Below are 13,972 nucleotides of genomic sequence, written 5' to 3' on the forward strand. Positions count from 1 at the left end.
TACTAAGCCTCACTGGGCCTCAATTTCTGCATCTGTAAAATGGAGAGAACACCACTTACTTCAAAAGGGTTTTGAGAAAATGAGAGAAATTTTTAAAGAGCTTTGGACAATAATGATGAAGAGTAGGAGGAAGAGGAAGAATTGGAAAAAGGAATGTGGCAGACAGACTTTACAGAGACCCCCCCCCCATGATGCCTGCACTTTGGTATTCATGCCCTTGTATCATCCCATCCCCTTTGAGTGTAGGGACCTGTGACTTGCTTCTAACCAACAGACTATGGCAAAGCTGATAAGATGCCATTTCCACAATTAGGTTAGGTAAGATTCTACCTTGTTAGTAGATTTGTTCCAGAAGCTTTCTCCCATGCTGGCATTGAGGAAGCAAGCAGATATTGGGAGGCCTATGTGGCAAGGAGCTGAGAGCAGCTTCTAGGAGGTGATGGTGGCCTCCAGCTGACAGCTACCAAGAAGCCAGGACCCACAGTCTTATAATTGCAAGAAAATTAGTTCTGCCAACAAACTGAGTGAACATAGAAGCAAACTCTTCCCCAGTCAAGCCTCCAGATGAGAATGCAACCCTGGGCAACAGCTTGACTGAAGCCTTGCAGAGGCACCAGCTAAGTTATGCCCAGAGTTCTGATGGACAAAAGCTGTGAGATAATAAATATGTGTTGTTTTAAGTGGCTAAGTTTGCGGTAATTTGTTATACAGCAACAGAAAACTAATACAGGGAGAGGAGGAAAAAGGAGAAGAGGAGAATCAATGGTGGGTAGTCTTAAGAAATAAATAAGACAGCAGGGAAAACAAACTCCTTTCTCTTTGAATGGCAGCAGTAGTCCAAACGTTTCAGTTAAGGCCAACCTTCTGTGTTTTCAGGTACATACTCCAAGGATTTGAGCAGAGCTCCAACTATGAAAGACTACTTCTCACACTTGAAGGGAAAGTAACTTTTCCACAACAACATGCCAGAGAGACTGGGCCCTGTCCTCTCCTTGCACCTTCTCCCTTAGCCAAGGCTACCAGCGACAATAATCAGGCTAATGCTGTCCAATTGATCTCCAAGCCTCCTCAATCTGCTCTAGGCTCTTAGGCAGGCCCACGGGGTGGTTGCCTTAAAGCCCAAAACAGCATGGTACTGGTACCAAAACAGAGATATAGACCAATGGAACAGAACAGAGTCCTTGGAAATAATACCACACATCTACAGCCATCTGATCTTTGATAAACCTGAGAAAAACAAGAAATGGGGAAAGGATTCCCTATTTAATAAATGGTGCTGGGAAAATTGGCTAGCCATAAGTAGAAAGCTGAAACTGGATCCTTTCCTTACTCCTCATACAAAAATTAATTCAAGATGGATTAGAGACTTAAATGTTAGACCTAATACCATAAAAACCCTAGAAGAAAACCTAGTTAATACCATTCAGGACATAGGCATGGGCAAGGACTTCACGTCTAAAACACCAAAAGCAACGGCAACAAAAGCCAAAATTGACAAATGGGATCTAATTAAACTAAAGAGCTTCTGCACAGCAAAAGAAACTACCATCAGAGTCAACAGGCAACCTACAGAATGGGAGAAAATTTTTGCAATCTACTCATCTGACAAAGGGCTAATATCCAGAACCTACAAAGAACTCAAACAAATTTACAAGGAAAACACAAACAACCCCCTCAAAAAGTGGGCAAAGGATATGAACAGACATTTCTCAAAAGAAGACATTCATACAGCCAACAGACACATGAAAAAATGCTCATCATCACTGGCCATCAGAGAAATGCAAATCAAAACCACAATGAGATACCATCTCACACCAGTTAGAATGGCAATCATTAAAAAATCAGGAAACAACAGGTGTTGGAGAGGATGTGGAGAAATAGGAACACTTTTACACTGTTGGTGGGATTGTAAACTAGTTCAACCATTATGGAAAACAGTATGGCGATTCCTCAAGGATCTAGAACTAGAAGTACCCTATGACCCAGCCATCCCATTACTGGGTATATACCCAAAGGATTATAAATCATGCTGCTATAAAGACACGTGCACACGTATGTTTATTGCAGCACTATTCACAATAGCAAAGACTTGGAATCAACCCAAATGTCCATCTGTGACAGACTGGATTAAGAAAATGTGGCACATATACACCATGGAATGCTATGCAGCCATAAAAAAGGATGAGTTTGAGTCCTTTGTAGGGACATGGATGCAGCTGGAAACCATTCTCAGCAAACTATCTCAAGAACAGAAAACCAAACACCCCATGTTCTCACTCATAGGTGGGAACTGAACAATGAGATCACTTGGACTCGGGAAGGGGAACATCACACATCGGGGCCTATCACGGGGAGGGGGGAGGGGGGAGGGGGGAGGGATTGCATTGGGAGTTATACCTGATGTAAATGACGAGTTGATGGGTGCTGACGAGTTGATGGGTGCAGCACACCAACATGGCACAAGTATACATATGTAACAAACCTGCATGTTATGCACATGTACCCTAGAACTTAAAGTATAATAAAAAAAAAAAGCCCAAGGCAGAGCTGTGGCCAGTATCCAACCACGTGCCTTCACTGGAGGAACTCTCTCCTCCCAGAACATGGCCAAGGCATGAAAAATTCCACTGCTCAAGTTCCCTTCCCCTAGTATTAACCAGGACCATCTAACCCTCTCTGGAGTCTTAGCCTTTGATTTGTCAGACCCAAGTAGAGTTGGCAGGATTAAACCAGTCCCATGTTACTTTTTGGGAAATATTTCCAGAGTAATCCACAAAAGTACCATACAAAGGGGGAAATGAGAGAACCAGAAAGATAATGGGAGGCAAGAAGTGGGGCAGAACACCTCTTCCCCAAACCACCAGCATTTCCCTCTGGCCTTGGCCAGCCTTTCTTCTAAGAGAATCAAGATGATATTTCTGTGTATGTGACCTTAACAGGAAAAGCAAAAAATCAATGCTGGTACTCACACAACCTGAGTCAAAACACGAATCAAATAAATTGTCAAGATGTGAGACAGAAAGCTGCCTTCTGGGAGATTTCAGTGTTCTGTTCCCCTCACCCCAGCCTTTTGGGATGGTTCCACTGTAACTCATTACCCACAAGGTAAAATCTGCTCTTACCCACAACCTGGATAATCTGGGCCAGGAGGACACCATCTGTCACATCTTGCTGGAGATCCTTGATGAGACGCTTGTGGCCAGATTTGGCTAGATAATGATTGGCCCAGTCTGTGTAGATCTGCAAGAAAAGCAAACAGGCAACTTTAGGAAGCCAGTCGGATCCCCTCTCAGAATCTGAGACAGCTGCTCAGGGCCGGCACAGTGGCCACTGTCCCATTGGCGAGCTTTCAGGGCCAGCCAGCACCATTAAAATTCAGTGCATTGTGCTGATCACGCATTCAGCTAACCATAGCTGGGCCTTAGCCTATTGAGAGAACTGCCGTCAAGATTCAGGGAAAGACTAAAGAAAGCTTCAAAACATGCAGAGGCCTGAATGAGACAAGGGACACAGAACTAAACAGTCTGCTCCAGACGGCTTTGAGAGGCTGCAGCTTTGAGAGGCTGTGACTCTAGATGCAAGCAAAGTCTCCCCAACCCCTTCTCATCTTTTTCTCTTTATTGAGAAAACGTATGGGGAGGTTACCACCCAACAGGCATCTCTTAATGGGCCATTTCAGGGTAAGGAGTGCTATTGAGCTATTCTGAGTTCTCAGGAGCCTGGGTCCCTTGAAAAGAAGCCAAGTATGAAAACAGAGCCCCTTCAATTACTCTTGTGTGAGTGAAGTTATTTATGGCCTCACAATAATCTCAAATTTAATCGGTTTAATTTAAAAGCCAGGCATCATTTTCACTGTTGGGATTCTGTGAACAAAACCCAGCAAATTCCAACATATTTAAACACAATACTGTTGTGTGCAGCATTTTAGAAGGCAAAGACTGGCTGACCCATGGAATCAGGAGAGCAGACCCCCTTGGGGAACATATCTGACCTGCTCTTCCTGGTCACAGAATGGTCAGGACAGAAGAATATTTTCTTTCCAAACAGGCCAACAAGCACAAGAAAACTCTTGCCTGAAAATTTTCTCACCAACAATCAAAGGCCAAAAACAAACAAAACAAAAAACCTTCTCACTGATTTTGAGCGCCAAGTTCCATGCACTATGCATGGATTTGTGAGTTTGCAGAAGAGTATATATATGAACATATAGGCCTTAGGGTATCAGCACCCCTTTTTTTTTCAGAGGGATAGGAACAAATGACTGGTCAAAAAGAGAATGTCCTGCCTCAACTGGTTAGTAGCAACAGGCTCAAGTACTAATCCCATGATGTCTCCACCAAAATGAAGGTGATCATTCTACCTCAACCAGTAGGCCTGCTCCAAGGATCCACGTGACTCCCAGAGCAGCATATGGTCTTATCTTCACCCTCCATCCTGTTCTTCCAAATGCCTTTCCCAGTGTAATCTCACACAATGCTCATGGCCCCCTCCCCCAACACTCCTAGAATGGGAACAGGAGCCGGGGTCAGGTTTGCCAAGCAGAGACCTTCTAAGGTGGCAGCATCTCTGGCTACTCCACCTGGGGACCATGAGGGCCTCATAACAGGAAGGGATGAGGTAGAGCTGCATCATCTGGTTCATGAAGAGATGAGAGCTGTAGCACCTGTCCACCACCCACCCACCTAGACGCTCTGTCTTCCACTGCAGAGGCACACCCACGGTGTGCTTCTATTTCACAACACAGTCCAAGGATCCAATTCTTAAATCCATGCTAGTCTCCTTCCCTGTGACTCTCCAATTGTCAGAGACCAACAACCCAGTAAAGCAAGAGTATTTTCAATTTTATAAGCACAAAGAAAGCTCAGGAAGTAGACCATCACCTTTGTAATGACAATGGCCAACTTGAAATTTGAAATTTAAAAGATCATTAAAGAAAATTATTAAGAGGGAGAGAGGAAGGAAAATAAACATTAAAAGGAAAAGAGGCAGACATGGGTTCAGGTCCCGGTTCTGTAGGCTCCACAACAGTAGGGATTTGGGTCTGTTTTGTTTAATGACGTATGCCAAGTATCTACAAGAGCACATTTGAAAGAGTGCCTTATGTAGAGAAGGAGCTTAATAAATCCACCTAACATACAGTGCCCACTACATGCCAGGCACTGACATAAACATTTTATACACGTTAACTCATTCAATCCTCATTCTATGTGGCAGAGGTTTTTATTGTGTCCACTTTTCAGAATAGAAAACTGAAGAGCAGAAAGGTAAATAACCTGTCCAAGGTCACAAGTGGCACAGCCAGAATTTGAGCCCAGGCTAACCTATTTTACAATCCTTTTGACATTCTACAATGCCTCCCTGAATACAAATATGAATGTTAATTGAGTTATTCATCCCTTCCATGGCATCCTCCTACTGACTCTAGGTTCATGCCTCTATTATGTTCTCAGTGAAAGAATTCATTTTATTTTATTTCTTCCCGAGACAGAGTCTCATTCTGTCGCCCAGGCTGGAGTGCAGTGGCGTGATCTCGGCTCACGGCAACCCCCACCTCCCGGGTCCAAGCAATTTTCCTGCCTCAGCCTCCCAAGTAACTAGGATTACAGGTGCACGCCACCACGCCTGGCTAATTTTTGTATTTTTAGTAGAGATGGGGTTTCACCATGTTAGCCAGGCTGGTCTCTAACTCCTGGCCTCGTGATCTGCTCATCTCAGCCTCCCAAAGTGCTAGGATTACAGGCGTGAGCCACCATGCCCGGTCTCAGATTTTAAAAGCAATCAAAACCCAAACCTAGATATTTTCCTTGCTATCTGAATGCTTTTGGATAAGTGACTCTACTTTTCTGGGCTTCAGTTTACTCACCTGTAAAATGAGTACGATAAGGCCTGCTTCAGAAGGTTGACGTGAAGACTCAGAGTGGCACTGTATGGAAGTGCCTGGCCTGACCCACACGGGGGCTCAGGAAGTGAAGGCAATTGGGGAGAAGGGCAATAAAGAGGTATGGTCTGGAACTGACAGAGTTGCTTTAATCTTAGTTTCTATGCTACCAATTCCCTCTGAGCCCTCTGGCCTAAGTGTTGTCATTTGCAAGATAATACCTACATCATTGGTATTATGAAGATGAAATGAGCTCATACATACAAAGGTCGCAGAATCCGGCACATGCTAAGTGTTCAGTAAATAAAAGTTAATAATAAAAAATTTTATTAACAGCTTCATGAAATGGGCCATAACAAAATCAGTCACAGCCTCCACCCTGAATCTCCAGGATACAAATGACTCAAGGATTTCTTCCCCTTCTCACACCAAATTTCAAGAGCCTGGAACATCCCCTACCTGGAATCACAAAGTATGGCAGAGTGTAAAAGAAAAACAAGTCAGAAACTGGCCAGGCTGGTATACAAAGCAAGGCTTCCTTCCCTAACTAGGGGATGCACCACACTGCTCTCTCAAACCCTGGAGGGATTTCCTCAGCCACGTGGGAGGCACCACGAAGTTTAAAGTTTAAAGCCACGTGCATCTAAAACATCAGCTGAGTGAGAAGTGAACATCAACAAGGGCACAGCTGAATGGGATGAGATGCTGGTGCCTCAGCTCATCCCTTCTTAGATGATTAAGGTTTTTTAAAGTAGATGTACTGTCTCTACAACTAGGCTTCTTTGTGAGTTTGCATAACCCAGCAAGAAGCCGAGGTTAAACTTATTTTAACAAGTACACCTACACACACACACTGCGATTGCAGAGCCATGGTGAGGCCACACAAGTATCAGGTATGCTCACAAGAACCTCTACAGGATAGAGTGGTTGGAAACAGCTCTGCCAAAATACACTTCTCATTCTGAAACAAGAGCTCTTCTCTCAACTTTAATTTACCTACACACCAATGCCAAACGAACTTTCATAGGGCACAGCTCTAATCTAATTGTCTGTTCAAAACATCATCAATGGCTCCCCACTTCCCGCTGAATTAAAGGGAAACTCTTCACTCTTGAGTCAAGGCAGACTTATCATCCGTCTGTTCTACCCCAGAATGTCCTCCAACCTTTGAAGGGGAGACAGCGTGTGTGGAAGAATGGAGCCTTTGGTATCTGACCTAGTCAAGCGAGCCCTTGGCCCTGGGCAATGTTAGTTTCTACTAACCTTTCTGTTCTTCGGTTTTATCCTCCATAAAACAGAGATTACATCAAGCATATTAAAAGGCAGGGGCTGGCAAACTGCAACCCGGGCCAATTCTAGCTGACCACCTATGTATGCAAACAAATAGGTGGTCAACAATCTCGGGACAGGTATCAGGACACAGACTCATCCATTTGTGGTCTCTGGTTGCTTTCATGCTACAAAGCAAAGCCAAGCAGTTGTGACTGAGAGACCTGTGGGCCACAAAACCTCAACTACTGACTTCCAGCTCTTCACAGAAAGTCTGCCAGTCTATAAGGACCAAATGAGATGATACACCTACGCATACCACATGCTCAGCTGTAATAATACAATAACCCTCAGGAAAACCAGACACACCCCACACTTCCCTCTCTCTGAACTCAGCCTATCCCCTCTGCCCAGGTATCTCTGCTGCTTGAGGCCGTCTAGTCCAGCTCAATTCTAATGCCCATCCCCCATCAGGTCCCTCTTAATTGCCTCACCCAAACCTCAGCTGCCTGTGATATAGCAGATGTAGATAACGTGTATGCTGGCACCACCTTTCCACTCCCACTTGCCCATCTCTGCACTCCTGGTAGCGCCTCACAGGGGCTGGCCCACGGCAGGAGGCTAGTAAGTGGTTGCCAGGTAGAGCTGAACATGGAGAAAAAGGGCAAATCTTGGGAAACTGATTACACTTGAGACATACATAATGTGGGCTCTCAGCAAATCCTCCAACCAAAATTTCTTTATTGATTAAAAAGAGCAGGGAGCAGGGAAAATAAATCACTCCATAGCTCAGACTCATTAATCAGAAACCATTTTACAAGGATCATTAATTATCTGGAGTTTCTCCTCCCTTCCCTCCCTGTCCCCAGCTCTCAACTTTTTGAAGTGAATCATAAGAAAACACCTAGATTTATTTTTTAAATCAGTGTTCATGGGCCATGCTAATCATGGACATAAATTCAACCCCATCTCCTCCACTTGCTGTTTCAGTAGCTCATGCAAGGAAAATCATTCTTCCAAGGGGTACCCTTGAAAAATAAACTTATAATTTCTTTAGTCATCAAAGATAGATTTCATCAGGTCCAGCAATTCAGCAAAAATGGAGCAATGTGTGTTTTGAGTAAGGGCTCAAGATTTTGAGTAAGGGCGTAAAGCATGCAGGCTTCCTGTCTAAGCCTCAGCTATCCAGAATTGTTTTCTCCAAAGCCTTCCATTCCCTAAAATGATGGACAATTGAGGGCTGCTGCTGCTTTTTTCCCAGGAGCCCATTGATTCTTCATCTTGGTTTGCCCCCAGGTGGATAGCTGCGAAGTTTCAGTAGAAACTGGTAGGACAAAGAACCAGCAAAGAACAGCAGGAAATAACAAAACCACCATCCCCATCCCCAATTCCAATCCTAAATCATCAAGTCATTCCACGAGAAAGGCTCTAGGATCCTTTGACACTAGTACCCAAGAAGGAATCCAGCCATCCTCTTGCTCCAATCACTCCATCTCGCAGAGGTACCCCTCTGCCCATCCCTTCTAACCAGAAACTCAGTGCTCCAGAACTGCTGTGTGAGGGAGAGAAGCTGCTGTCAAAGACTTGACAAGATAAAAGGGGAAGGAAAGCTAAGACAGCTAAACAGTGAATTCATTTTGATCCACTTTATTACCCCTGACAGAATTTCAAGGAGTGCGTCATTTGTTTGCTTATAACTCCACATCATTCCATATCAAACAGGCTGAAATGCAAAAGGGAACATTTTGACAGATCAATTCAAGTAAAGAACCCAGTCATTAGTTGTAATAACAAAAACTGATAATAATTGTACCATGTTAAACCAAAGGGGATAATAACACTGCTAAGTTTATACTGCAGTTAGCCCTCAAATGAAGCAGGATAGCACTAAAGAACCCCAGAAAAATTCTGCAAAACAACTGCACTGAAAGTGCTAGAATGGAGCCTTGGCAACCAAACTATAAATGCAGATGGATATGTCAGGCAGCCTGATGGATCCAGAGGCAGACAGCATCAGTTTAGCAGCTCCAGAAGAAACAGAGTAAACTGTATTTCTTAGAAGGAAATGCCAATGTGGAGACTAATGATTAATCAGTCGTTTAGCATCTGAGGCATTTCCAGTGGATTAATTGTAAGGGGAATGCTACTGTTTGGCCCCAATTCAAGAAGCCTCACTCTAGACTTTGGTAATGTCATCCATATAATGCAATCTTTTTTATTTTTTATTTCTATTTTTATTTTTTGAGACAGAGTCTCACTCTGTCTCCCAGGCTGGAGTAGAGGTGTGCAATCTTGGCTCACTGCAACCTCTATCTCCCGGGTTCAAGTGATTCTCCTGCCACAGCCCCCCAAGTAGCTGGGATTAAAGGCGTGCACCACCACGCCCAGCTAAATTTTGTATTTTTAATAGAGACGGGGTTTCACCATGTTGGCCTGTCTGGTCTCAAACTCCTAGTGTCAAACTCCTGGTCTCAAACGTGATCTGCCCACCTCGGCCTCCCAAAGTGCTGGGATTACAGGCATGAGCCAACACACCTAGCCAACACAATGTCATTTCTAAGACTGAGCAGTATGTGGTTAAATGGTGTAGTTCTGAATGCTCTGGAGTATAAAAATGATTTTGCAACAATAGTAGCATGTTCATCCTGTCCTTGAACACCACAAAGAATGTCACTGTTTATTTAATTGCTCACAATTTTAAGAAAATCGAAATGTACCATTTGTTATCAAGAGCAAAGCTGGTGACACATTCATTCTTGCATCTGCAGCATCTAGCAAGGAGTATGATACCCACCCCACAGGTATCAGCCACACGTCCACACAACCTTTTAGCTGCATGGGGTGAGGAAACCGAAATTAGCTGGTGGCTTTTTCCTACTTCCGTCTCTCTATAACGGTTTAGTGTATCCTTTTAACGTAGTTCCCACCTTGGGATTAAAAAACACTGCCTTACAATACTCAAATAGGTGAAATGGTATCCCCAGCCCTACACACTGAAGAAACAGGTAGAGCACAGAGAAGCAAATCTTTTGCTCAAGGCTGCACAGCAAAACAGGGGTTTCTGCTCCCCGGTTTTTCAGAAAAGTCCGGTTCTGCCCAATGTCCCCACAGTGTCCCACATGCCCAACCTCTAGGGCAGTGACCATCCTTCTATCCCCATCCTTGCCATCTTCTGATGTATTATTTGGGACATTTGTGGGCTTTCCGCAACCACAAAATCATAAAGGCAAGTGTTTACAGTCTCAGGTGTGGGTTGGATCAGGGTTGAACTCTGGCTTTGCCTTACAAGCTAGATGACCCTTGGGGAGTTATGTCTCTTCTGAACGTCAGTGTCCTTCTGAACTGGTGCAGTGGTGATATTCAGTTGCTTTACAAATTAAATGAGATCATATAAGTGGTTAACTCAGTGTCTGCCACATAGTATGTAACAAATAACGATTATTAATATTCAAATGAATAACACTAAGTTTTGGAGAAATAAGTCATTCTAGATTGCTGAAGATTCACACTTCTGAGAGCCACACATTTTAAACTATTCAGCTGGGATTTTTTTCCAAACAGATTATAATGATCCCTGATTTTTAATTAACACAATTGCGCTTTTTCTTTCGTCTTTTTAAAAATACTTTTAAGTGCTGGGATACGTGTGCAGAACGTGCAGGTTTGTTACCTAGGTATACATGTGCCATGGTGGTTTGCTGCACCCATCAACCTGTCATCTACATTAGGTATTTCTAATGTTATCCTTCCCCTAGCCCCCCAGCCCCCAACAGGCCCCAGCCCCAGGGACATCACTATGAATGTTAGTGTTTTGATGTTTACATGGATATGTCTTTAGGACCTACTGAGTTGCTGGACCTTCCTTAAGAGACCCCAGAGTCTTTAGAAACTGTATAAGCTGCACACAGTGGCTCACACCTGTAATCCCAGCACTTTAGGAGGCTGAAGCAGTCAGACTGCTTGAGCCCAGGAGTTCAAGACCAATGTAGGCAACATGGTGAAACCCTGTCTCTACCTGGCTCACGCCTGTAATTCCAACACTTTGGGAGGCCAAGGTGGGCAGATCACCTGAGGTCAGGAGGTTGAGACCAGCCCGGCCAACATGGTGAAACCCCTTCTCTACTAAAAATATAAAAATTAGCCAGGCATGCTGGTAGGCACCTGTAGTCCCAGTTACTTGGGAGGCTGAGGCAAGAGAATCACTTGAACCTGGGAGGCAGTGTTTGTAGTGAGCCAAGATCACCCCACTGCACTCCAGCCTGGGTGACAAGAGTGAAACTCCATCTCAAAATAAAATAAATTAGCCAAGAGTGGCAGCATGTGCCTGTGGTTCCATCTACTCAGGAGGCTGAGGCAGGAGGATCATTTCAGCCCAGGAGGTTAAGACTACAGTGAGCCATGATCGCCGCTGCACTCAACTTGAGTAACAGAGTGAGACCCTGTCTCAAACAAACAAAACTCTGTATAAAGTAAGAGCACATACTGTTTAAGCAAGAGCCACACTGGAACTTTTCCCTCAAGGAAAACACATAAGCAGAAGGATTTTGTGACACCCCTTTGAGCTGCTCCTAGGTAGAGCAGGGAAGTCTCTTTGGTTCTCAGCTGATCTTGAGCCAGGTAAGACTCCTAGAAAGCTGGGTTCCAGGAGCACTGAGATGTGAATGGGTTTTCTATTCCCCATCTGAGCATATGAGGAATTGTACCGCCAGCACTTGCTCTTGACATATGCTTTGTAATATGGTTAACATGAACATTTATACCAAGGGGTATAAATCCCTGTCTGGACCCAGAAGAAGGCAGCAGCAGGAGGGGAAGAGCCATCTGCCAGTTTCTTCAAATTTTATCTGCAGTAACCTACTTGTCTCCACAACCACCAAACAAACATAAACCTTAATACCTGCCCATGTGGAAGCCTTTGTTTCAAAGGGATAGTCACACAGAGCAAGTGACCAGCGAGAGTGGCACAGCTTCTCATTAATTAGGATTTTCATCTTTTTCCACATCCCGGGACTATCCCTACTCCTAACTTTGCCTCTGAATATCAAGTTAAGTAGCTTAGAGCTGCATGTGTGCCTTGGTGCATGAAGTAAACATTGCCTGAGCATCTACCTGTGCAGGGGGCAATGCTTGCTCCAGTCTTATGTAGGATAATAACTACCATCTGCCAAATGTCTATGGTGAAACAATTAAGAGAACACTTCTTAGAGTCAGATAATTTAGTTCCAAACGTGCTCCAACCATTTCCTGATAGAGTAATTCTGGGCAAGTTACTAAAACTATCTGAGACTCAGTTTTCTCATCTGTAAAATGGATCACCCATTCTGGTTACTGTGAGATTGAAATGAGATAATCTATCAATGCCTGGCACATGGCAAGGGCTCACCAGGTTAGCTGTGATTATAATTACCATGAAGATGATGCCATGCAATATGAACACTTTACCAACAATGGATTCCTTCAGTTTCCAACCCACCTGTGAGGGAGATATTATTTTCCCCATCTTACAGATGAGGAAACTGAGGCTCAAAGAGGTAAAGTGACTTTCCCAATGTTACGTGACAAGTACTCAGGGTTTGAAAGCAATAACTGGCTCCTAATGATGCTACACTGTTACTGAGGGGCCCACACAGAAACCACTAGCCACAGAAGGTCAAGTGCTACAGCAGTGTGGAAAAAGCAGAGAGAGGGAAAGGCATATTGCATAATAACCATCACAGTGTTCCCCTTGTCCCTGGGAACAGGGCTGGCCACTTGTCACTCAGGACTAACAGACCCAAGAGGGGAGCTGACACATTCCCATGTCACCAAAGCACAAAGCAAACATAGTTTCACAACAATTTCACTGTAGCAAAAACAAAAATGCCAATATAACATGAGTTACCATTGCAGGACTGTATCCAAATAGGGAAACACTCAGGGGCAAAGTTCCCCAGTTCTTCCAGTCTGTGGTGTGCAAGGCTGGTCTGGGACCCCATGCAGCAGCAGACACTGGGTCATGCCTGGGAATGGCACCACAGCCACACAATGGTGGCATTGTCTGTTGGGAATATGAACAAGCCACAGGTGGGTGTGCACAACACATCCAGAGGTTTTGAAACTATGCCTTAAAAGAAAAAATAAACCAGGCTGGTGAAAGTGCTGGGAGGAACAGGTGACATTTTAAGGAAGAGGGTATAGGTGCCTGTTTCATCCACACCTCAGGATAACCCACATTCAGTACCCATGGTCTTCCTCTCTTGAACTGTTTCCTGGACAGGCAATGCCCCGTACCACACTTCACATGATAGAAAGTACTTTCCTATTCATTTCCTCATTTGATCACTACCCACTATGTACTAGGAAGTCTGTGCTTCTGTCTACTGTGTGCCAGGTGTTTTGTACCTGTAATCTCATCTGCATTCTTTCACTCACTGGAGTAACAGCTCCAATAGGCCAGGACAAAACATTCAGAGCAGTCCTTGTCACATAGTAGGTGTTCACTAAACAGCTGTTGAATGGATGATCAGCCCCATTTTACATACTGGAAAACAGGCTCTAGGAGGTTAAGGTGCACGGGATCACACAGCTAATAAAAGGTGAAGCTCCATCTGACTCAAGCTGACCAGCCTCACAGCTACCACCTCTCACCATGGCAAAATATGTCTCCAGGTCTCCCTAGAACTCCCTGGAAAATCAAATAAGTCCAAGTGAGGCTGAAAACTGGAATTCTTACTGGTCACTTCAGAACAAGATTGAGTTCCTTTCTACAGCACTTCCCCCCACCCTCTCCAACCTTAGAACCTAGATCTGAACAACTTTTAACCACAATGTCTACTAGCTGCCAGA

At 44.3% G+C, this 13,972-nt stretch overlaps 1 protein-coding gene across 1 annotated transcript in view; it reads right to left on the bottom strand.

Annotated features, from left to right (window-relative positions):
• Positions 1 to 13,972, bottom strand: part of NAV2 (neuron navigator 2) — a 411,604-nt gene that overhangs the window by 287,318 nt on the left and 110,314 nt on the right. The window contains exon 2 of the mRNA XM_030918125.1: positions 3,123 to 3,240. Within this exon, the coding sequence (XP_030773985.1) occupies positions 3,123 to 3,240 (118 nt within the window). The remainder of the gene's footprint in view (positions 1 to 3,122; positions 3,241 to 13,972) is intronic.

Source organism: Rhinopithecus roxellana, chromosome 15 (assembly GCF_007565055.1).
Source record: "Rhinopithecus roxellana isolate Shanxi Qingling chromosome 15, ASM756505v1, whole genome shotgun sequence".
NCBI lineage: Eukaryota > Metazoa > Chordata > Mammalia > Primates > Cercopithecidae > Rhinopithecus > Rhinopithecus roxellana.